Source organism: Trematomus bernacchii, unplaced genomic scaffold (assembly GCF_902827165.1).
Source record: "Trematomus bernacchii unplaced genomic scaffold, fTreBer1.1, whole genome shotgun sequence".
Taxonomy (NCBI): Eukaryota; Metazoa; Chordata; class Actinopteri; order Perciformes; family Nototheniidae; genus Trematomus; species Trematomus bernacchii.
Window position 1 is genome coordinate 10,652,208 of NW_022987851.1, and position 24,741 is coordinate 10,676,948.

Consider the following 24,741-nt stretch of genomic DNA (forward strand, 5'->3'; position numbering starts at 1 on the left):
TTATAGAGGCTGGTCTTGGGTGGCTGGGCTTATGTTACACCGGGTTAATATCCATCAAGAGGCCACATATGTGTGTATTGGTGATCATCAACCGTGGAACAACAGTGCTCTGCCCTCTCTGAGTCCAGCCAGGCTCCCTTGTGACAAGGCTGAAATGGAAGTGTGCTGCAGGTCAGAGTGGGGCTGTAATTATTTCCTCACTTCATTAAGTGCGAGTAAACCATCACACTCAGCACTGCAGCTAATGCGATGCCCCTGTGGCATTGTAATGCTCTCTAAATGAATGCCCCTCTGACAGCCTGAGGCCTAGTGGGCAGCAGATTACTGCAGGGTTAGCCCCAACAATGCTCAACCCTCGAGCTGCAGAGGCATTCATTATCAGGCTTATATGACCCAGCCACTCCTCACTGCGCTCATCAAAATCGCAGGCCTTGGGCCAGTCAGAATCCTAAAGTATCGTTCGGGCGCTGCATTACTGAATCATAAATTAAATGTAAATGCCATCTGAAAACACTCCACTTTGACAGGTAATTTGCTCATTATGGTCACTGCGAGTCTGTGCAGCTGCAGGATCTGAGATTTGTTTTTGAGCTGTTAAGCTGTTAACTTTTTTCCATCTTGTGCTCATTTCTCTAGGTGAGACAACAGTTGAGGAGACGTATGACAGGATGTTTACTGTCACCAGCCGGGTGAGATTTTCTGTCACCAAAGAGGATGATGGAGTGCCAGTGGACTGCATCATTGACCATCCAGCTGTAAAGGACCTCCTGGCTCAACGACATTTGGAAGTGCTATGTGAGTGACCTAAATGTGTTTTCAAGCCCAAAACACCTAGGCCCCATAGACTACATACTTTCTCTATCTTTCTTTGGGCTGTTTGGGGGATAACGTACTTATTGTCAGGGCTCAAAAGCCTACTACAAACATTCAAATAGGTGCCAATCACTAGCAATAATAAACAGAATTAGGTTAAAGGGACAATGTCATGGCCATTTCCACTGATCATAATTCCATTGTTGAGGTGTACTAAAATAGATTTATATTGTGCAATTTTCCAAACTCACATTGGTTTCTCATACAGCGTCTCTGTAAACTACGTGTATTCACTGAATTTCACTCTCTGCCTTTAACGGCTCGTTGTAGCTCCGATAGCTCCAGCCCCCACCCTCCCTGTGAGCACAGTGTGCTCTGATTGGTCGGGACGTTGTGAATCGCGCTGAGCTCCGTGGAGGTGTTGTTTCCTTGTTAGCGATACACAGCCAAACACAGCCAAACTCATCCTGAGCACACACAAACTCACATCCGAAGTAAAAACAATAAGTGTGGCTTGATATTGAGTAAGAAAAAGGTTGATAAACGCTGTGAGAATGGGTCTGCAGAGAGAATTTCGCCACGATCTCAACTGTCTGTTATCAGCCTGCAGCCAGGGAGGAGAAATCAGCTGAGCTGCCTGCTCCCTGCACACAGATGTGTGTGTGAGGAAGTCCGTGGATTGGTCAATTTGGACCAATCAGCGGGGGCTTAACGTAACGGCTCCGCGGACGTAACGTAACGGCTCCACGGATTGGTCCATTTCGTTCCGGGTATGGCTTGACATCATGCCGTACCCGGAACGAAATGGAAGAATCAAATGGACAATGACGTATCTCCAACGAGGCGTTTTGGGGAGGTATTTTCTGTGTTAGAGTTTTACTCGCTACAGGGTGTACTTTGAGGGTTTTGACTCTGCACACCGTTTACATGCATAAAAACCTACATAACACACAAGGGGACGCGTAATAACTGGAAAAGCATGACATGGGCCCTTTAAATACTTATACAATTATTAAAACATTTACAGAAATGTATAACTTTCTGCAGTCAAATTAGGGAAACTTGGGTGACACAGTTAACATAACTTCAACATCCTTTGACGGTTATTAGCACCTTTATGCTGCTTAGACAGTCAAAATATTTAGCTTTTAAAGACGAAAAACTTAATAGCTATGAACTTGTTTCCAGCAGAAAATTGCATTTTTTATTAATACGGGAGCAAGAATGTGATGAGCTGTTTTGTGATTATCAAAAAATATCTCCTTTGAAGCTAAGACAGTTTAAAGGGGACCTATCATGCAAAATGCACCTTTGTACGTCTTTTATACATGAATATGTGTCCCCGGTGTTCCAGGGAACTCACCAAGAGTCAGAAAACACAACCCTCTCTCTTTTCCTCCATACCCAAATCTCTAAAAACGGGGCTGCAACGGATCTGATAAAAACTGATCCAGATTTGAACACTTTACTGACGTCAGGACGGTGGCGCTACGGCTATTGGGCCAACTCCACCAATCAGGAGGAGACAGCCACGGCCATTACCGTTCGAAAGCGCTGGAGACGCTGTAGTACATATGCCAGGCCTGTAGGTGGTGCTGTTCTCACAGAATCAGCCCTTGCTAAAACAGGGCTAAAAAAGTGCAAATTGAGCGAAATGAGGCATGGCTAAAATGCATGATCTGTTTGGTATTTTGAAAAAAAAAAGTATAAATATGCCTTATATAGGTATGGTCCTACACTATATTATTAAAATATAGCATGATAGGTCCACTTTAAGTTTTTCTTGAAGACAAACAAATGTTTTTCAAATAAATAATTTCTTAAGCTTGATTTAAAGTAAATATGAAAAGTATTCACCTGGAATCGCGAATATGGCCACAAATACCTTAACCCACGATACAGTCACCACGAGGGATACAAACTTTTGCTCAGGTGTCAGATGATGTTTATGTATTCTTTAAATGGTGAATCGATTGGATAGTTAATACAGGCAGCCTTACATTGTTAAACATCAAAGAAAGGTTATGGTACCCTTTTGTAGTCTTTGTAGAATATTAATTTATTTTCAGATAGACCACCGTTTCGTCTGACCTTTCATAGAAAAAGAGAAAGCTTGACTGAAACGGCTTGACATTTTGGTAATCTTTGGCTAGCATTGATAAGAAGAGAGAAAAAATGTACTGTATACTCATTGGATGTCTACTGAGCATGTAGGATAATCATTTCATCATCCTTTGTGTGTACCTTCGGCTGGTAACTTGAGCTTTGACTGTATTGAAGGAAAAGCCGGTTTTGTTATAACTTGATACTAATTGAGTATTGTGAATGCTCATCTTTTATTTTCAGATAAACCAGAAGTGAAGATTGTGGTGACATATCCTGACGGCTTAACCAGAGAGGGTGATAATCTAGATTTGACATGTATTGCTGAAGGAAAACCACAGTGAGTGTTCACCCAGATGGACGCACCTCAACACTTCAAGAAAAACTCTTGAAAATGTTTTGTCCTTTCTGCAAGTCTGATTATGGACCTTAACCTTCACATTTCCTTGAGCCATTTACATTTTAGCAGTTGTATGCATGCTGTATCAAATACATCATTAAACAGGGCCCGTCGATGGCCTTCTTCTTAGCATGTCTCAGATTTGACCTTTATTGCAGTTTTCTAGCATGGATTGACAGCGTCTGAGTGATGTCTGTGGTATTTGTGCTCTCCAGTCCCCATCAGATCAACTGGCTGAGAGTAGACGACGATGTGCCGCCTCATGCTGTAGTCACCGGCTCTGATCTGTACATCGAAAACCTCAACAAGTCTTACAACGGCACCTATCGCTGCGTGGCGTCCAATGCTGTGGGAGAGGCCTACGATGACTACATCCTCTACGTATATGGTATGTATTAAGCTTTATCGCACTTGATGTCTAAATGCCATCATCACTCTTTTACACTAGGATTCAATCTGTATTGCTGATATAGAAAGGTTTATATACCTAACTGCCTACAGTAGCTTTGGCAGTCGAGGGATTGCATTGGAACTACACTATCAGCATTTACTACAGCGTTTGTGCAACAAACAGAATCACATTTCAAATGTAATAAGATGCAAGGCATTATTGAGAGGAACAGGAAGCTTGAAGTCACAGTAGGTGCTGTTGACAAATCCAGAGAGCTCCAAATATACGTTGAAGATTTGAGCTGCTGCTTTACTTTTAATGTTTGATGAGTTTGAACCGTATGCAATAAAAAGTAATGGATAAAGTGGATTTTGACTTTTGACAGCATGTTAAAACCCAGCAGATTTGATTTTATATAAAAAAGAACCAGATGTATGCTGATATTGTCATACTGTATGCTGTCAGTCAGCAGAACCAATTGGTGCCCAAAACATATTTATAAATGTGTTTTTTAGAGGTGTCATGCTAGCTGTTTCCCAATGTTTTTTGTTTACACTTTATGCTAAGCTAAGCCAATTTTGCCTGCTGGCTGCAGCTTTATATTTGAAGTACAGACATGAGAGCAGTGTCTTCTCATGTAACTCTTGGCAAAAAAGACCCAAATCTCAAACCATTCCTGAACATAGCAACACAAAAAAATTGAACACTAGATGTGTAAAAATGTGGTTTGGTTCTGTTGACTTATATCAAGGTGGGTAGAATTCCAATGTGTTCTGCAGCCAACCAGTAAAGGGCAATAAAGGGACCATCTCCCCCAGGACTTGACTTTAAAGGTCCCATGTCATGGCCATTTCTACTGATCATAATTCCATTGTTGAGGTCTACTAGAATAGATTTAAATTGTGCAATTTTCCAAAATCACATTGGTTTCTCATACAGCATCTCTGTATAGTATCAGTATTCACCAGGTATTCACTCTCTGTCCTAAACGGCTTGTTGGAGCTCCTGCCCCCCCCTCCCTGTGAGCCCAGTGTGCTCTGATTGGTCGGGACGTTGCGAGGCTCGCTGCTGCTCGCCGCTGCTGCGAGCTGCTGCGAGCTGCTGCGAGGAGCGGACAGGTTTCCGGGTCGGCGATACAGAGAGACACAGCAAAACTCATCCTGAGCACACACAAACACTCACAGCCGAAGTAAAAACAATAAGTGTGGCTTGATATTGAGTAGGAAAAAGGTTTATAACGCTGTGAGAATGGGTCTATGGAGAGCATTTCTCCGCGATTCCAACTCGTCTATTACCAGTGTTCAGGGAGCTCTATGCAAGTCAATGGGGACTCCCTGTTAGTTAGCCAAGGGATCCTGGTGTGTGAGGTGCTCCGCGGATTGGTCCATTTGGGCCAAACTGGTCATTTGTTGTTGATTTGGGTATTCACACGTCACAGAACCCAGGAAGAAAACAATGGAAAAAGAGAAATCTCCAACGAGGCGTTCTGGGGCAGCATAGACAGGTATTTTCTGTGTTAGAGTTTTACTCGCCACAGGGTGTACTTTGAGGGGTTTTGACTCTGCAGACCGTTTACATGCATAAAAACCTTCATAACACACAAGGGGACGGGTAACAACCGGAAAAGCATGACATGGGCCCTTTAAAGCTGACAGTATATTCCCCTCAGTTTGAACCTCAAATGCAGCGACTACTATGAATGTCTCCTCACTGATCTTATTTCTTGTTTTACTCTAACATGACTGTCAGTCATGACTCATGACACACTAGCATGTCTTTGTTGTGATTTCCTTGTTTGTGTTTAACACATCAGAATCCTTTAAACAACATTAATTTAACACACAAAACAACTGAAAAGTGAGTCTAATAATCACTTCGACTGCAATCACATAATCTGAAATATGTATAACTTTTTTGAAAGTACACCTGACTGTTTAAAGATGCAACAGGCATCTTTTCACTTCAATCCCCAGGCGGGGAACAGCAGCGGGGGACTGTTTGAAGTTTTGAAATCATCAGTGACGTCAGTGAAGTACACACTCCTTGGACCTTAATTTCCTGTTTTTGGTGGCTGGCAGGGGTGATGAGAAGTAGGGGGAAATAAATTGCAGCAGGTGCAGCCATTGTTGTGGAGTTTTGAATGATCTCCTTGGAGCGCTTGCTCCCTGCTGTTTAGAAGAGCATTTTGTATTTCGCTCCCAAGTTTCAATTTGTCTCTGCTTGTGTGCCAAGAACATTGTCTGACAGTGACCATACCCAAAACCAGGAAGGGTGAATCTGCAGTAAAGACTGTCAAGTAATATGAACACAAAATACATTTCTATGCTAAAAATGTTTTACTTCAAAGTATTTGTTACTTGCCAAGCCTCATGTAAAATAAACTCAAGACAAGTCATTAAAACAAATAGTGTTTATCACTATCAATCATGGCAAATCCAAGGTGCTCAAAAATGTGTTTGTCAAAAACAAATCATACACACATAATTATTCAAAGCAGTGTTATTCAGTGTTTTTACATGTCTAAATTAAATATTTAATTAATCATTATTACAAATACAACAATAATTGTTTCTATTTTGCATGTTCCCGAATCAGCAAGGATTGATTTAGCTGGCTAACAGCTCATTGTGCTCATTTCTTTATGTGATCCCATGCAACAAACCTGAACTGTTGGAAGAAAATAAATTAACATTTTATTTTTGTTTGTTTCGTATGGCAGTTACTGAAACATTTTTACTTGTGGAAATGAATGCATTCATAATAGTCTAAACCTTAATTCAATTTCACAGGCAGTACATCAGATTTAAACGGAGGGGCATGGTTGAAAGCAGAGGTGTCTGAAAACATGTCAGAAGAAAAATAAGGAAGGGAGTGTTGTTGCAGGACTAATGCAGTTTTTATTTTACTTTGTAAGAGTTACCTAGGACTGAATTTCTTCACTTGAAGACTTACAAAAACGTGCCGCCTAAGATTTAGTGGAAAGGCATTATAACTATCCCTGGAGTCCAGAATTTTGGACTTGCATTTTTTTTGCATGGAAAAAGTCAAACGCATATTAATAGATTTTCACACTGTCATATGTCTGATGTTTATGTGTTTATTACACCAGCTGACATGTGTGACTTTGTGCCTGTGACATAGGGTTCCTGTGACTCTCTGCCACCACATGGTTATTCATCATTGTGCTTTGCCAGGCAGATGATGGCATCTGCTTGTTCCCAATGGACCCATAATAATCACTTCCAAACAAAAGGACGGCATATGCCGAAAAATAGCTCACTCAAGGCAGACTTAATAGCCATCTCGACTTAAATCGTAATTGTTGTGTAAAGATTCTTTTGAAACTGAGATTGAACATGGTGTTTTTATAAATGGATTTTGTGTTATTATCACAAATCATTTAAATTATAATATAATATTCAATAGTTTTTAACAAATTGCCTATGGGCATTTGAGAGCATGAATGATGTGGCTACTGCTGTTAAATGAATGCATAATTTGCTTCATGGTGTGCCCCTAACACTTGCATACAATAATGAAAAACAATGGGAGGCATACAGTATGTTATCTGGTTCAGAATTAAACACCAACTATTCATTCTACCTACATTATATTTGCTTTAAGTGTTTGTGCCTTTGGCTATGACATCTTCAATTAGTAACTTCCTATACACATATTTAACCAATTTCCATTAAACACGTTTTCTCTGGTGTACGAACGCGATGACTTCAGCTCGCTGTAATGAGACACAGGAGATTGGTAAAAGGTGCTCATAACCGTGTATAATTATGTCTGCGACTCCCACTCCTCTTTTCTGGAGGATTTAATGCCAGACAAAATCATGTTGTGGTCCATGTGAGGGTTTGTAGCCCCAGACTAATCATGCCTGCTACAGTAGTTTAATTAGTGTGTGTTTGTGCAGGATAATTTGGTCAGCAATAGAAACTTGTACTATTTCTCATGACTTCAAACCGTTCAACACTGCTACCCAACCAACTAATAACACATTTCTTCTCTTATCTAGCTTTTTTACTGTTTGTCTTGCTCCTGCTAAAACTATCACACTCCTGTCAACAGAAAGCATTTTGTCTAACCAACGGCACGCCACAAATACCTTTATTTTAATCAGTTGTTTTTGTTCTTGATAAATATGCTTGTGACCATTATTGATAGAGCCAAGCTGAATCGTCCATCAATTCTCCTTCAGCTTTCTGCCACCCTCCACTGCTGCTAGTCCTTCAGGCTCTTCCTATTTCAAAAAGACTAATGACCTTTCACTGTCTGACAGCCCGGACAGGTGTGCAGCCGATGTAAATCCACATCAAATCAGGTCCTTTTGTGGTGTTTGTATTGTATGTGGCCGGTCGAAAGGCTGAGAAAGAGGCTTGTCATGCTGTTTTCCACGTGGGTGTGTCTGCATCAGGCTGTGAATTGTTCCCCCCCCCCCCCCGGCTGGTGTGTGGTGTGGGAGAGAGCTGACCGGAGAGAGACCTGTCTCTCTCAGAGGTGACTCGGTGCTATAACTCATATGCTGCCTGTTGGCGGGAGAGCATCGTGCTTTTACTAGCACAGTTTAGCCCACAGTTGACTTTTCCTCCCATAAACCTTCCATGAACGTGAAGTCAGAGATCCCAAAGCACTTGAAATTAGAGATTGATCTGGGTTTTTATAAGGGCTGTTTATTTAATTTTACGATAACACCACTATCAAGATTCAGTGATTACAATTTAATATGTTGCGATAAATTGCTGTTCTTAAATCTTATTTTAGAGAAACTGGATTATATATTTATCGGTTTAATAATATATCATTTATTTATTCACTTTTGTATGCAATCAGAACAGTAGGATGTGCATTCTCATCTATCAAACATTACACTGAAGCTTTACAATACATTGAGTGCTTACAGTACATCTTTGCTATATAAATAGTACTGACTCAGCTAATCTTTACTTGTAAATTATTCATTTAAAATCAATGGTTTATGAGAATGTATACAATATCACAAAAGATAACATTGATATTCACTATTTCAGATTTACACTTACACCCTTAGTTTTGACATAACATGAGCAGAATGAATGGGTCTCCATGTTCTCATGAAAGCTGTTGTGAAGCTGTCCTTGTGAATCACACTGTAGCATCTAATGTGGTACATAGTGGGCAATAACTATTAACATCAGCTTGTAGATTATTCTTTTATAAATGCAATAGACAATCTAAAACTATCTCTTAAACAGACATTTTTGTTTTTGTTTTGGAAGACAACCTCTGAAAATCCCCATCTAAAGTGAAACTTTTAAGCAAGAGACAACAAATAGACAAAAGCAAAAACAAATATCTTCCCTGCTGTCATGTTGGCGTGTTTAAGCAGGCATAGATAAACAATTTCTCCTACATTGTTTCACTTTATGGTTACATTTTCTCATATCAAATTTCTCACTGATACAAATGCTCCCTGAAAATATGGCCTCTCCAAAATACACTCATATTTCAGCCCTCATAATGCCGAGCCCAGAGTCATTCGGGCTGGAAATTGCCCATGGAGAATTCTTGTTCGCCTGGATATTATATGTGCCACATCCTATCCCGGCCTTTGTGGAGACCCTCTTTCCTGAATGGCCAATTTTCCTTTTTTCCAGACACTGACATTTCAGCTATCAGACTGCTTTCGGTCACAGGGAAAGAAATCTAACCCACCCCCCTCTTCAAATACTGTCAGAGGAGAATCTCTGCCTGATACCCCGATACCCCCCTACCACCATTAACACCACCTCCGCCATACACTCCATCCCCAGCGGCAACATTATGCTGTCCTTGATGTTTTATCATTAGTTTGGGAGTGTGTGGTCCCCCACTGCTGTCTTTTGATGGAGTGCAGACAGTAAAGGCATGGAGACAGCCAGCCAATTTCCCCTGCTGCGACTCTCCCACAGCAAGGGGTCGTGCTATCTTTCCCCTGCACCACAGCCAGGCATATATTCCCCTGATGAGAAAGCTTTCAGCCCTCCTTAGTACCGTAGCATACCTGAATTGCCCTCCATTTTGTCTTTCCGATTATTTTGTTTGAGGTTTAGTGACAGGTCTAATCAGTACAGTGTGGGGCGGAGGATGCTGCTTGGGGCTCTGATGTGCTGCAGCGGGAGACCACCAGAGTGGTTTAATTTGCAGTTTGACTTAATTATTGCGAGAGACTGGAAAATAGTAATACCGTTCCATGATTGCCAGATATTTTTTCTCATAGTTAATTACAAATGTATGACAAAAAGCTCTTCATAATAACATATAATAAACCCTAAGCACAATATAGTCCTAGTGTTCGTATTAATTGGGTTGTTAGCCAAGCTACTGTATAGTGTGTGCAGGTTGGTGGATGCCAACAACCGTAACTATTGGACGGCTGGCTATGACATTTAACACACACAGATGTTTCCAGAGAATCAAGGCTAATACCTTTGGTGATCCCCATGCTCTCCCTCTAGCACCACCATGAGGTAGACATTTCTGGTATTGAGCTAGAAACCTTGTCAACTATTCAATTTATAGCGTTGAAAATTGATTCACACATTTATCTTGCCCTCAGGATGAATTGTAATAACTTGGTGATCCCCTGACTTTTACTTAAGTGGCACCATCAGGTCATATTTTTTTAATTTGTCCAATATATGGGTCATTAAATACCTGCAAAACTAATGACATTCCCATCAGCCTCAGCTTTTACTTTACTTTCGTGCAGATTAGCAAATGTTACCATGCTAATTCATTAAGCTAACATGGTGGCAAAGACAAACATTACACCTGCCAAATATCAGCATGTTAGCATTGACATTGTTAGCATGTTAGCATGCTGACATTAGTGTTAGCTCAAAGCTTTGCCGTGCTAGCAGTCTTAAATTATCTCACCCGAGAAGCCAAAACGTCTGCATGTCACATAGTTTTTCATCTTCAATGACTTTTGTCTATTTATTTACAATTGTCTTCCTTTATTTCTTATACATGTTCTTTATTTTTTACTCTTTTCATCTAGATGCTCCCACTACTATCCCCACACCCACCACCAACCCAGTCAACACACAAGGTACTGTATGCCCCCACTACTGTCCCTCTCAGCAATCATGTCTGTTTTTACGAGTGTGTGTGTGTGAGCTGGCATGCATGTGTGATCAGGTGTCCGTGGAGAGAAAGAACGAGGTCTTATACCCGGGTCTAAGAGAGACTGTGGATGGCCAGTTTTAATCAGATAGTGCTGATAGGTGACATTGAGGACAGGCAGCGCGGGGCTGTCAGAGACACCTGTCATAGACCTTTCTCACATGTTTGATCTGAGAAAATGTAAGGACTCTGCTCTGCTGTTCTGCTATCTTATCAGCATCTGCAGCCATATCTCAACCGGCCCATCCATCATATTATAATGCCCTTTACATCTCCCCTACAAATGCCAGTCACATCTCGTCTTTTGGAGGCCGAAAAACATCAATAACCATTTTTTCATAGACAAGTGAATGAATGGCGGTTAATTTGGGGCATGTATAGGAGAGCAACCTTTTCGCATCTTCTGTAAACAGTATTTTAAACTTCGATTAATCTGTTTTCCAAAAATTGATTTTATTATTAACCATTTAACAAAAAAAAGCTCTTATTTCAAAAGCAGCGCTAAAGCTAGACAGATGGCGAGGCAACCTTGGGAGTTGACATTTGGATATGCCACAATGTGACATTTCAATACAAAAAACTATCCTTAAAGAATAGATTGGTTTATCAATAGCTTTAGAGATAGAGCAATGTTGACCCTTTTGTCATAACCACTCTGCATTTCATACAAATATGGAGAGCCAATACAAACATACAAAGTTTGAAGCTCAGTGTGAGACTACATCAAAAGCTCTGTGGTTTGCATGCGACAGCTTTCACATACAGTATCCTTCATTTTTACATTTATTTGGTAAAGTATTTGGCTTTTCAATCATTTGCATGTGCATTATGTATTTATTGAAAACTACATGGTCAACTTAAAATTATACTGCTTTTACTCCTGGCTTGTTTTTATTTTACCGCGGACATTCCTTCTTCTACATTGTATGTTTTAGAATTGAAATATTGAAACTCATTTTTTTTTGTCTCTCTCCTTCTCAAATGAAGTCATCAGCAGTAAGCCAGTGATCATGCGGCATAGATACAGCTTCATTTCAGCTCTCTGACTCTGGGTGTGGCAAAGAGGATGTTGCTTTTTTGCCAAAGTGTGCATTACTCTGCATTTTTTTTGCCTAAACTCTGTTCTGAATTTCACTGGTGCAGCCGTCTCCGTGTTTTCTGCTCAAACATTCCAGTAATTTCCGAAAGACAGGCTTGAAAGAGGATTTACGGTGATTTATGCAGTACATGCTAGGAGGATGTAATTGAGCTTTCTTGGAGTTCACTACTCTTCTAAATACCCTGTCACAGGGGCAATGGTAAGCTGACTTGTGGTAGATTGCTTTGCACTACCTTAATCAGCATAACAGCACAGTATAGCATTTTCTTCAATAGAAAAGTATACAGTACAATTTCTTATTCATTGACCAGTGTGAATTGGCACTGCTCCTCTACCACCAGCTGCGAAACTCTGTTGTAATCAGGGACCACTGAAATGCTTCTGTATCCTTATTTTAAAGGTCCAATCTGTAGATTTCTGGATGAATACATTGATTTCAGTGAAACATAAAGATTTTAGAGTATTAGTTATTTGTATTTGCTAATCAAGTGGTTCTCAATGGATCATGACAAAAAAAGAAAGTAACAACTTTGAAAGATCAGGTGATAGACATCACAGTTTCTTTTCTGACTGTAATTGAAGGTTGGGTGCTTAAACCTGGTTTTAATGTTATATTTTGAGCATTAGCCCTGTATCTTTTCTTTGGAGCATTTTATCTATTTGTTTTTACCCTTGACCTTATTTCTATTGTTGTTTTGATGAACATTTGAAATGTCTATGGCTGAAGCTACAAATACACAGTGTATTTAGTTATTTACTGTTGAAGGGGTTTGAGTTCTGACGGTAGGGATACCTTTTATGTATTTATTGGATCACAAGTTGTAGCTTTTAAATGTTTTTTTTTAAACCTGTACTTTGATAACCTCACCAATGTCTGAGTTAAAACCTAAACTTATTACAGGGATAAACTTACTGAATGAACACACTAAGCTCAAAATGCTTTAAGCAGGTCCTTTGTAGGCACACTATTTTCCCTTTGTAGTATGAAAATAAACTTGAATTCTGATCCTTGTTAGCCCACTGTCTCCGGTTTGTGGTTTATTATATATTTCAAAAACTTGGTTTAATTTCCAAAATGCTTTGATTTCACTTGCTAGATTTTCTTCTACTTGCCGAGTTGTTTTTTCCTTTTGTTGCTTTGCGAAACTGAAGCCTAAGTTCAAGGCCTAAAAATGTCTTTGTTCAGTGAGGGGGACGTTAAAGCACTGAATCTCACAGTTGTTTGTGTTCTTTGCTGTTTTATGTTCAGAAGGTTTCACAAGAGTTCATATTGTCAGGTCTTTCAGTGTCTTAAAGGATGCAGAGAGCTGTTGTTTGTGTGTGTAGACCTCATGGGACAGATAAGTCACCCGTTTAGAGGAACATTTTTCATTTGTTTGAAAGTTTCCACACCTTGTTTATCTTCATGTGTTCTTATTGCATATTTACGCTTAAAGCTTTTACTTGACGTCTGAGTCGCTAGATATAAGCAACCTTCTATCTTACTGATCTAAATACTTTTGACACACCATTCTTATTCTGACATACCACACAATACAATACACAGTAGTAGCTTTCTGAACAAAACATCAATCCTATAATGAATGGAGCAGAATATTGTCGGTTCCAGCCTCAGAGAAAAATAGTGGTCCACAAGTTCTTTGTTGGTGGCTGTATTTCTTTTTGAGAAAGAGGGTAGAATTTACCCAGAATCCCCAGCTCTGAAGGAATAAAGAGAGTCTGTGGCGATAATGCTCCAGCTCGTCAGATGCTCAGAGATGATCCAAGGCAGGGACATGATATCCCGGCTAAGCCTTCAGTAACCCCCCCTCTCCCCCAGCTTGTCGTGAGGAGCCAGAGGAAAGACACGGAACAGGGAAATATGTTGTAGACTTGATTAAAAAGACCCTATGTTTCTGCCGATCTGCAGTGCAGCGTAAACTGTTGTAGCATGCTAGGACCTCTGATGAATAATCTAAAAGGAATATAAAAACTAAACATCAGAGAGGCTTTGGGTTGAGATGAGTTAAAGGGGGCTTTCAGAGGGTAACAGCCCTCTGCTTTGTGGATAATACAAGTTGTAAATTAACTGCTAATAAGAGCTTTGCAAACAAACATTACACTGCACATGAACCTGAGTTTGGCCTCTATACTGCACCCTTGATAACATTGCAAACCATAATATAGTGTTTTATGGTTTGTTTGGTTAAGCCGACAGGGATTTGTAGATCCATATTACTTTAACATGCAGTGCACAGAATACATACATGACTTTAGGGATATTCCTTTTGTTCTAACAAACACATGGATTTCTTCTTCTAAAACTGAGTAAATCATGTGATATTAACACCAGATGGTATTTTAGGAATCCATTTCTGGCAGGTTTTCATACATGTTTGATTTGCTGTTCCCTCCCTTAGCACTGGTACATGTGAGGTGTTGGCAGATTTCCACTGCTGTTTGGTCTTGGGATTCAAGCCTTAACTCCACACACACTATATTGCCTTCAACAAAGACGTTTTATGAGTGGATTTAGTATTCAACATAATTAGCCATTACACATTTAATAGCGTTGTTTTAACTCTCACATGAGCCATTTTTTTTTCAAGTGTTTCATTGGAAAGATTAAAGAATCATTTAGAAATGCTAATTACTTTTCTTCCCTTCATATTTGTTTACTCTGATTCCCAGTTGAAATTGTGTTTTTTCTGACCCGAGGTTTTCCTTTCTTTCCTTTAAACAGTTAGTAAAGAACGAAAATATTGCAATGGTCCATTTTAATTGGTCTCCGGGGTATAGGTTAGTAATGCCTGCCCACCCTACAGTTATAAGTGTGTTTCACTGCTGTAATATTGTTTTTAATGGAGCAGTAATAATTGATTATTAGAGTAGGGTAGGGTTTGGAGATTGAATGTGCCATTGAACTAGCCTTGTATCCTCATTTTGTGTTCTGTTACTGCAAGAAACTTTGGGGAGAGAGCAGTGATTTCTATTATATTGTCAACCTTTCTCTAGCCTTGATCTCCGCTGTGGGGAGGACACGTATGAAGTGGAGATGAATGCTAAAGTATTTTGTGAAAGGAAGTTTTGCCAATTTCAAAAGATACAATTAACTGACATTTAGGAGTTCAAGTTTGCGGTCACAATTTACATTTATTTGCCATTTTATTAGTTGTCAGACCTTCACTTCGATTTCAGCACATCCTCTAAAAAGTCATAGCTGTATTTGCACATCTTCAAATCATTCTTCGGTTATTACAAAAGGACTCAGGGAATCTATTTAGCGAGCAGGCAGTGGCATTGGAATTCAACTGAGGACAATGCGCTCTGTTGATATTCTGCTATAACAGCAACACAAAAATGATTTGGTGAAATTGCCCATGTATGCTCATCTTGTTACGTTCATTTCCTTTTTTCGTACAGCAACGAATACAAAAGCCACGGATGTCTGTGGTTCAATGTTGCAAAATGGCTATTGACGGTCCTTAAGTTGATTCTGCAGGCAGGCCTGATTGTCCTGCCCCTGTCCGGATGAAGGTTACTGTGGGAGACTATTCAGTGCTTGTGACGGCTTTGCTCTTCCAATGCAAGAGTCATTGTTTCAATTACATCCATGTTATTACATCTATAAATTGTAAAGTGTTTGTTAGTGGGTAAGCGCTGGTGTATGTGTGTGTGACGTGCCTCGTTATGTGAGCAGAAAACTATTTTCAAAAAAAGGAAAAACTGAAATGATGTTCCATTTTATCCGGTGACAAGCTCGCAGCTCTGATTTCCACGCAGACTGATCGGCTGATAGGATGCTCTGTTGCTGACCAGATCGGCAATTAGTCATCCCACTACAGAGACAGAAAGGTGCGACTGTAAAGAATATGCTACTGGCAGCTCAGCGGAGCAGATTCCACCGCCATGCATACACAGGCATCAGTTGGAAATCCTCTGTATTCCCCCATAAATCTCCATGTCTGTGCACATCATGTCAGGACGTTGGGGTGGGTATGTCAGCACTCCCCCATCGAGCCGTAAGCAGAGCTGCACTGGTGGTATGGACACCAGTCACATTACAGGCATAATTAAATTCTACTTATTTCAAGTGTGAGGCCAGAAAGGCTGCTGTAATAACACTGTCATTTAGAGGTTTCTTTTTCTATTCTGAGCACAGAGTTGTATTAAGAATATTTAGACATGGAGTGCCTAAGGGAGTCATACTTTTGATCTTTGGTGCGTTAAAGCAATGAATGACAAACTAATCTACAAAGGAAAAGGCAGGAAGGAAAAAAATGATACTTTCTGAAGAAAATGTGTTCTTGTTGAGGTCAGAGATTAGAATCAGTAGTAGCAGTGCTTTGGGAGTCATAACGTTCCTTTTCCCTCTGTTACAAAAATGCAGCAAGTGAACAAACTAACATGCAAAATAACACCTGCTACAACAATTGTGAGGTTTTGTTTCAATCTACTGGGACTCTATTGGTCCCTATGGTCAATGTGTTTGAATTCTAAAGCATTTTGGTAGTAGCATAACAAATTCAGCCCATTAAAAAAAAAAAAGATAACCTTGATCTCAATTGTTAGTGTCTAGTCATTTCTATCTGTACGACCCTGACTCCCTGGTAAATACCTCCATCTTCCCAAACAATACATCCAGTCGGCAACAGAGGCTTTTTTATTTCTTAATATGTGTAAATCTGATATCTAATGACATTTTCTGAGAAGATCTTGCTTCAGAGCCTCTGAATATATTACACATCTGTTTTCACAGGCGGAGTAGTACACCTCATGACCAGTGACCTTTATGTTCTAAATCAGCTTACAATACACTTTAGACCTCTGTATTGCATTGCATTATGTAACATGTCTCATAATCTCCTTACGATGTAGTGCCGGCTGCAGCAACACCACAAGATTAATGAAAATGAGCACAACAGTAATGTTTATATTGAATTTGTGGCACTCCCTTGTAATACATACGGTACTAGCAAACAGAAAACTGGTGTTCTGTAGTCGACTTAATGCCTCCAACATGATATGCAACCAACCATAACAGTTGATACTGTAGGTGTTAGGGGATTTTTCACTTTGACATTTTAGTGATTGAGTCCCGATGCTTACCCTGGGTGAATTTTTTCTTCCAGTTAAATACAATTATTTCTCGGTGTGCAGGGGCGGCCGAGACCTCGCATGTTTTCTTGCAGATGTGTCAAATGGAGGACAGCGGGGAGCAAGGCGAGGGCAGAGAGTTGTGGGGGAAGAGACTGGGAGGAGACTGGACTCTTCAAAGGCCATTTATGAATGTTCATTAGCATGGAGCATAGGCCGTTCCCTCTCCACAGGGAATGAGTGGTGTTATCTGACATTAGCGATACCTAGTAAACAAATAGCGCCTTGCACGTCTCTGCTTCACAAACGCAGACACACAGAAACTGCTCAATCCGTGAAGACAAGTCCATTTAGAGTGGTTGCTCAACTGTAACAAAACTTTTCCATTAATCTGTTTTAATGCACTTCCAAGACGCCCTCGTGCTGCACTGAACGCAACTTGAATAACATCGTTTTTTTTTAGGTTGAGATGTGAATGTGTCACTTGTCTTGGACCCCTCAACTTGACTTATTACACCCTCACAGTGTTGAGAAATTCTGCACTCTCCGCTCGTCTTTTATCAAAATCATTCAAGTTCAGAGCATGACTAGTGAGATTGATGGAAAATTGAGCTGCTCTCTCATGCAGTAAAGAACAGTGCAGCCATTCCCCTCGCCTGCCACTCCTCCATCAGTCCAAATGTGCACAGATATAGACTATTGATAAATGCGTCTGAACTATTCTGAGACTGGAAATTTAGAGGCTTGAATTTTGCCTTGTTCTACTGTGGTGCACGGATAAATCTGGCTAAATGCTAGACAGTGATACTCTCTGACACCTGAGGCAGCCACGTATTTCTCTGCATGGGGACACCAGGCGTCCAATTTATCTCCAGACTTGTGTCTATTTCTGATGATTGAGTTCTATAATTTCCAGAAATGGCCTCTTAAATCACAATGTATTTTACAGTGTGTGAACTCTCGATTAAATTGCAGACAGTGTCTACCGTTTCATGGAGAAATAACTGTCTTGAAACGGTTTTAAACATTGTTCACTCAAGGGGCTCGATTGGAGATTTCAGCTGTATGAAGCACTGAAAACCTTTGTACCAGAGGGATACAGGTACACTTTGGTTTGGTATGGATAACACACATTTAAGGTGGTGCTAGCAGTGCTGCTCCTAGTACTAGACTCCTGGTACTAGGATGGGTTAAATGCAGAGAACAAATGTCACTATGTGTGCTGTGTGCTCTGCATGTGTGACCATTAACGAGGGTTTCATCCCTTCCAATTCAATTCAATTCAATTAGATTAGCCAGATATGAATTGAATTTTAATGATTCATGGATAATTGGATGATGACTCTTTACAAAGAAAGTAATTAGGAATTGGTTTGGAAAATGTTTATAATGTTAAGATTTTTGTTAGGAAAAAATCCTCATTCTGGGTATTTTCAAGCTGAAATATTGAGAGCAATTTGCAGGATATATCAGCTAATAAATAATAGTTTTAATTGCCTTTGGGACAATCAGTTACACATTGTGAAAAATGTACCTTCCTCCATGGACCCACATGTGCCATGGTATCATCAGCATTTTTCTTAAACAATGACAGGTGCAAAGAATATGTAGTATTTTCTCAATTTCAAGATTGGTTAATGCTAGAGAAAGAAGAAAACTAAATACTATTACGTAGATTTCGGCAGTCTAATCATTTGATCGCCACAGCTTCCAGTGGGGTCCACATCTGCGTACAAATATTATTGACTGGCTAAAAATGGGTTACTGCTGGTGAAATTATTTACAGTTATTGTCTTGTTTTTCAGACTCCAGAGCCAGCGATGGGACACCGCAGAAAATTGACCATGCTGTCATCGGCGGAGTGGTTGCCGTGGTGATGTTTGCCATCCTCTGTGCACTCATTGTTCTTGGTCGATACTTTGCCAGACACAAAGGTAAGGCATTGGCGGCGCAATCATACTTGATCATGAACACATCTTAGAGTTAAGTGTTTGTTGGTTGCAAGTGGAATGCAATAGGATTGAGGAGCACAAGTGGAGGAAGAGATTTGTTGGTAATTCGTCTGTACTTTTTCCAGGAACTTACTTCACACATGAGGCCAAGGGGGCGGACGACGCAGCCGACGCAGACACGGCCATCATCAACGCAGAGGGTGGACACAACAACTCAGACGAGAAGAAGGAGTACTATATCTAAATCGAGCAGGCCAGGAGAGACGGGTGGGGATGCTGGTGGTGGTGGAGGTGCTTTGAGAGTCTAACTCTGATTTCTTACAAGAAGGCTTGAGGCAGGGAGTGTGAGATTTAAAGAGGAAGAAAAGAAAACGTGGAAAGTAGGACTGGCATGGCCAAGTGGTAAGAAGAGGCTTTGCTGAATCTCCTATCCGACCCTTCCTGGACTGCTGGGGCCTATTCTGTACAGTTCAATTATTTTACAGACAATTTTGTGCCTTGTTCTATTTCTTTTTTTTTTTTTTATTGTTTCCCCCCCCCCCTTCACATTTTTCTTTGGATTGTATTTTTTTCATTATACCTAACCTAATCTTTTGATACATTTGGGTTTTGGAGAGTAAATAGTCCTGGTGTTTGTGTTCTGCTTTTAGCTCATGTACCCAGATCAGAGGAGCCAGCTCACAGACACTTTTATTATTATTTGTTTGAGTAATCTCAAGACTTCAGTAACTGGAACACAGTGTCAATACTATCCTCCCTGCTGGGTCAAAGTTCAACAGTCCTTGCAAATTCCTACCATACTTGTTTTGACATACTTAAGTGCATATTTTATTGACTCCCCTTTGAGGTCAGGTTCACTGTGTTGATTACTAATGTAACAGTTGTGAGTAATCATGCTCATCTTAGAATGTATTTGTTCTTGAAAGTGAAGTAGCAGTGCCGTTTAGTATCATTTCACACCAAACCGCAGTGTACAACTGGCCCCTCGCTGGTTTCAAGACATCTGAAATAGATGTGAGGTCAGTTTAGTATTGTTTAGGGTATTGTGGAGTTCAGTAAGACATCTTGAACGCTGTAATGTGCCATGAACTAGAGTTCAAATTTCTATAGAGAAACATCAGAACCAACATATTTAACAACATATAACATGTACTGTCATCTGCTTTCTTTGTTTTTGGAGTCAAGAGCTGAAAAATGTGGTCAGAAAAAACATTAATGGCGTAGTTGGACATTTGAGAAATTGTGCTTTTTTGCATTATTGGCTTGAGTAAAATTGATTCCTCCATCGTGTCTATTAGCTACATGCAAGCTAACAACAAGCAGCCAGTTAGCTTGGCCAAGCATTAAGACTGAAAACAGGAAGAAACCGTTCTGTCAATAGGTTAAAAAAAAAGACATCAAACACCCAAGCTGTCATTCCCACACTTTGTTTTTTGTAAAGGTTTAACAAACAAGTTGATACATGAGCTTTAGAGGCACTCACAGGTGGATTAGTTACATTTGGCCAGTGTCAGGCTAGCTGTTTCTCTGTTTCCAGCCTTTGTGCTAAGCTAAGAGAACAGTCGGCTCATGTTCATTCTGCCGACATGGTTTGAATGGTTTTGATCTTCGCATTTAAGTATAGGAGAGAACAAATACATGTATTTCCCAAAATGTCAAACCTGTCCTCAAAAGCATGTGATCGCTTTCAGAATATCTTTGTTTGTAATTATTTTGTCGGATGGACTTAAAACATGGTAAAAAAACGCGGCTAATAAGTACAGAGCCAAGAAAACAGATTATTCAAATTAAATGCATTTTAAGGTCAGACTTTACTTTTAGTATGTACACATAAACTCTGCAGTACCTCAAAGAGTGACGATTACTGCTGCATAGATAATGAAATCTAATTAACATGTATTATTGCTGGATATTGGTACAGCCTGCTGTGCGTGCTTTTGGTTTGAAATTGAAATTCTTCATATTTTCATACCACCCACACGGTCGACCCTGGACCAAATATAATAATAATGCGAGTGTGCATACAAACAGTGAATATCACTTGTATGAGGCAAAGGCTGAAAGTCCACTGTGCAGAGAGCTCCTCTCTAAATAATTGATTTAAAAAAGAAAATGATACAGGACATTAACCATTTAATTGGATACATTTCCAGGGCAATGGTTTATTTTATTTTGCAAAGTTTTATATTTAAATTTGATAATACTGTTCAAACAAAGAGGAATTGTTACACTTTCAATAACAAAGTTTCCTTTCAGTGAGAATAACTGACCATGGTATGTACCCGTGAATACCTGACGAAAAAAATTCTTTTCACTTAATTCCTGGCTTAGAAATCCTTGCCACACAATACACTGTTTTGCCCTTGCCCATACACAAGTGTAAAAAGTCATTCAGTCATTGAACATGTTAATCAGTTATATTTCCTTTCTGTCTGCAAAGACATTTTACCTTTGGGCTTTGATAACTTGTAAGGACTGAGGGCCTCACAAGTTATCAAAGATTTGTGTTGAGCTTTAGACTTGGTTTGCGGAAAGATCCTTTTCTTACTGTCATCCTGCAGCCTCAAACCTTTACAAAGGAGCCGTCTACTGTCACAAATGTATTTTTTCCCCCCACTAACACAAATTAGAAGATCCTGCACTTGCTCACAGATACGCAGTGTGCACACCGTGCAAGCTTCATGCCTCCGAGTCTGTCACAGCTAGGAGTGTAAAGCCTGTTTGGTAATTAGAAAGGGATTTCATTGTGTTACCTGAATAAGACAAAAAAAGAAAACTGTAAATGTGTTATGAAAAAGGATAACCACTGCCTTAAAGCTATCTCTTGATACTCATTAAAAGAAACGACTGAAGGACTTTATTTAGTGCCTTCTATTATTTTGAGGCATATGGTTAGTATCTTACAGTATCCTCATGTACACTCTTACAGTATATATTTCTCTCCTTTCTAACTTACAGGGCCAATTCTCATCCAGGTTGTATGTATTCAACCAGACTTGCATCACAATTACCGCCTGGAGCATAAAAAAGCTAAAATGAGTTAAAAAAATATATATTTCTTTGTTTATCAGGGTGGTGTGGCAGCTTCCACTAACTACAATGTCGTAAGCCAGGGTGTAGTATTTATTTTCTTAATGAGTGATAGCAAAACAAATTCAATTTGGTCATAATTATGTTCTCTGCTCTACTTCACTTGTTATTTATTTGGATATCTTCAAGGACACGGCTTGCTATTAATGTCAGACAGGAATATGTTACAAAAAGCTATAATAAGCTACAATAAAAGTTCATTTTTCAAGATTTTAATGGAGTTTTGGTGTCATGGAAACAGCTATGTGCATGACATTTTATTTTGAGGGTTGATATTTATCTTAAATGGTTTTGAAGTGACTTCTTTTAAATCAAGAAACATAAAAAATATTGTCGAAATAATTTTAATCCAATGTTTTATTTGTTTTAAATATTTGATATCTAGAATGTTTGTTTTCACTCTCTCAGGTTCATGAGTGTTAATAGTTGTGTTTTGTTTTTTTGCATCTCAGGTAGAATGCAAATTAAAGGCCCTCCCAGTATATACTGTAGTACCACAGCTATTCAAACAGTGACGAAATCACAAGATGTACATGTTTATTCCCATTTCTACATGTTTATGTCTTCTTAATATGGTGCACTGTTACAGTAAACGTTAAATATTATTTTGCATAGACCTAGTTCACAAAGAAATAAAACTAGATTTGTTAAGCAGCCGAAAATGATGTACAGTCAGTGTCAACAAAATCACAACGATGTTCATGAAACTTCTTCTTCTTCCACCTTAACACTTTGCTCATACAGTATTGGTTATTTAGTCATTATAGGGTGTGACCCCAGACAGTCAATCAAGCATCTGTTTGTATTCATTCAGTTCCGGCATTATTTTGATAGATGAAAAGATGGTGTATTTACTGTGACATGAAGTTTTATGAATGATCTGTAACATGTCTTGGATATTTGGATTAAACTCATGTTTAAAGCCCTGACTGGGGAGGGGAGTGTGTGGGCGGGGGTGGGGGTTGTTGGTTGTTTTATTACACCCAAAAATTGTTGTTTTTCTTGTTAAATCCTAAATTTCTCTCATTACCCAGGTGACATTTTTTCCTTTGTGTAGTGAAGAGGATGTTTCTCATACGACCATGCATATTTTGTATTGGTTCACACCAACATTTTTACAAAAGAAAAAAAAAAATCCGAGGAGTACTTGTCTTAATAAAAGATATCAATGTTTAAATGTGCGGTGTTGTTGTGAATTGATCAAAAACGTGCATTTTCACTTTGTAGTCCCGTGTTGCTCGGAGATGCAGGCATCAGAATTTATTAACTGGTATTTGTTGTGAAATTCACTCTCTCCCTGTTTTAACGTCCTGCATACATTAGCTGGATTAAACCTGTTCACTTCACCTTGAGCTGCTGATACTTGTCAAACTCCCAAAGAGGAAGATCTCAAGCGGAGGCAAACATTCTGTACCGACTTATATTTAATGTGCAACAGCAGCAATCTGAACTCCCATCAGAGTCTGACACATGCACTGTGGTACGGATGGAGGGGAGAAACGTTTTAAATGACACAATGACTGACACGACAGGCTCAGGGGCCCCTGTTAAGATTTCCAGCTGAACACGTAGATGTTAGTGATTTGACAAATTGATAGGTATTTCGAGGAGCAAGGCTTAGTTCATAACCATAAGCATTTATGTCATCATAATTCTGTCAGTGCCACCATTTCCCATTACTTTAAGTGATTCATCCCGGGGAAAGGTCAATAACATTATTCAAACCTTAATGGGAATAGTTTAACCTTAGAAACCAGGCGCTTGTCCGTCTACTCGTACAATCATTGAAATATAATGCTTCCCCAAGGGTCTTTAAATACCTGCCTATTGCCGAACATGACAAATAATGTGATTTTCTCTGTATTTTGTAATCTTTTAGAGGTTAAACTCTTGAAAACGCTGATTAAAAGCGGTAAGAAGGCATTTGCTGCTCATCTGAACCAGCTGTCGGTGCATCCTGAATGCATGAACGTGAAAAGGTGATGTTTCAGTTAGATAATACTAATCACATTTAAATGTTCAGTTTTAATTTGGAATGACATGTTTAAATGTAATTAGCACAATGGGGAAATTGAGAGAGAACGAATGTCTGAGCATGGCTTGTTTAGTTAGCTAATTGATTGATTGAGATTGATGGCATGTAGCACTTGGCTTGGCTGAGGTATAATTAAATGATGTGGGAATAAATAGTGAGTGAACAAAGGCAAACACAACAAGCTCTGTCTGAACACACATCTCCCTCTATGTTCGCTCCTATCTAGCGTACTTATTGGACTTCCTATTTTGTTTGATGATCCAGTTGTAAAGAAGAGATCAAATACCTCTAATTTGTCGCTTTTTAAACTACATATTTATTCCTCACAGAGAACAGTTTGTTGGCTTTTTGTACAGAAGATTTAGACCATATATATATATATATATAAAAACACAATTGTTTTATCAGGTCAGCGAAACACAACATCATACATTCTTAACATAATTGTAATTGCTGCATTTTTAAGTAAAATGCTCATTAATACAGAAAATACTGCTGTTTTCTAGGATGTACAACACCCAGGTACGCTTAATTCCCATTTATATCTGCCATTGAGTCATGTTTTATTTGAATCTATTTTAAATATCAACACTATTGACTTCATAAAAGTTATTTTTTTACATCATTCAA

At 39.4% G+C, this 24,741-nt stretch overlaps 1 protein-coding gene across 1 annotated transcript in view; it reads left to right on the forward strand.

Annotated features, from left to right (window-relative positions):
* cadm1b (cell adhesion molecule 1b) overlaps window positions 1-23,423 on the forward strand; it is a 130,057-nt gene extending 106,634 nt beyond the window's left edge. The window contains exons 6-11 of the mRNA XM_034112938.1: window positions 637-795; window positions 3,160-3,256; window positions 3,532-3,704; window positions 10,735-10,785; window positions 18,840-18,968; window positions 19,112-23,423. Of these exons, the coding sequence (XP_033968829.1) occupies window positions 637-795; window positions 3,160-3,256; window positions 3,532-3,704; window positions 10,735-10,785; window positions 18,840-18,968; window positions 19,112-19,230 (728 nt within the window). The 3' untranslated portion in view covers window positions 19,231-23,423. The remainder of the gene's footprint in view (window positions 1-636; window positions 796-3,159; window positions 3,257-3,531; window positions 3,705-10,734; window positions 10,786-18,839; window positions 18,969-19,111) is intronic.
* Window positions 23,424-24,741: the final 1,318 nt, after the last annotated feature.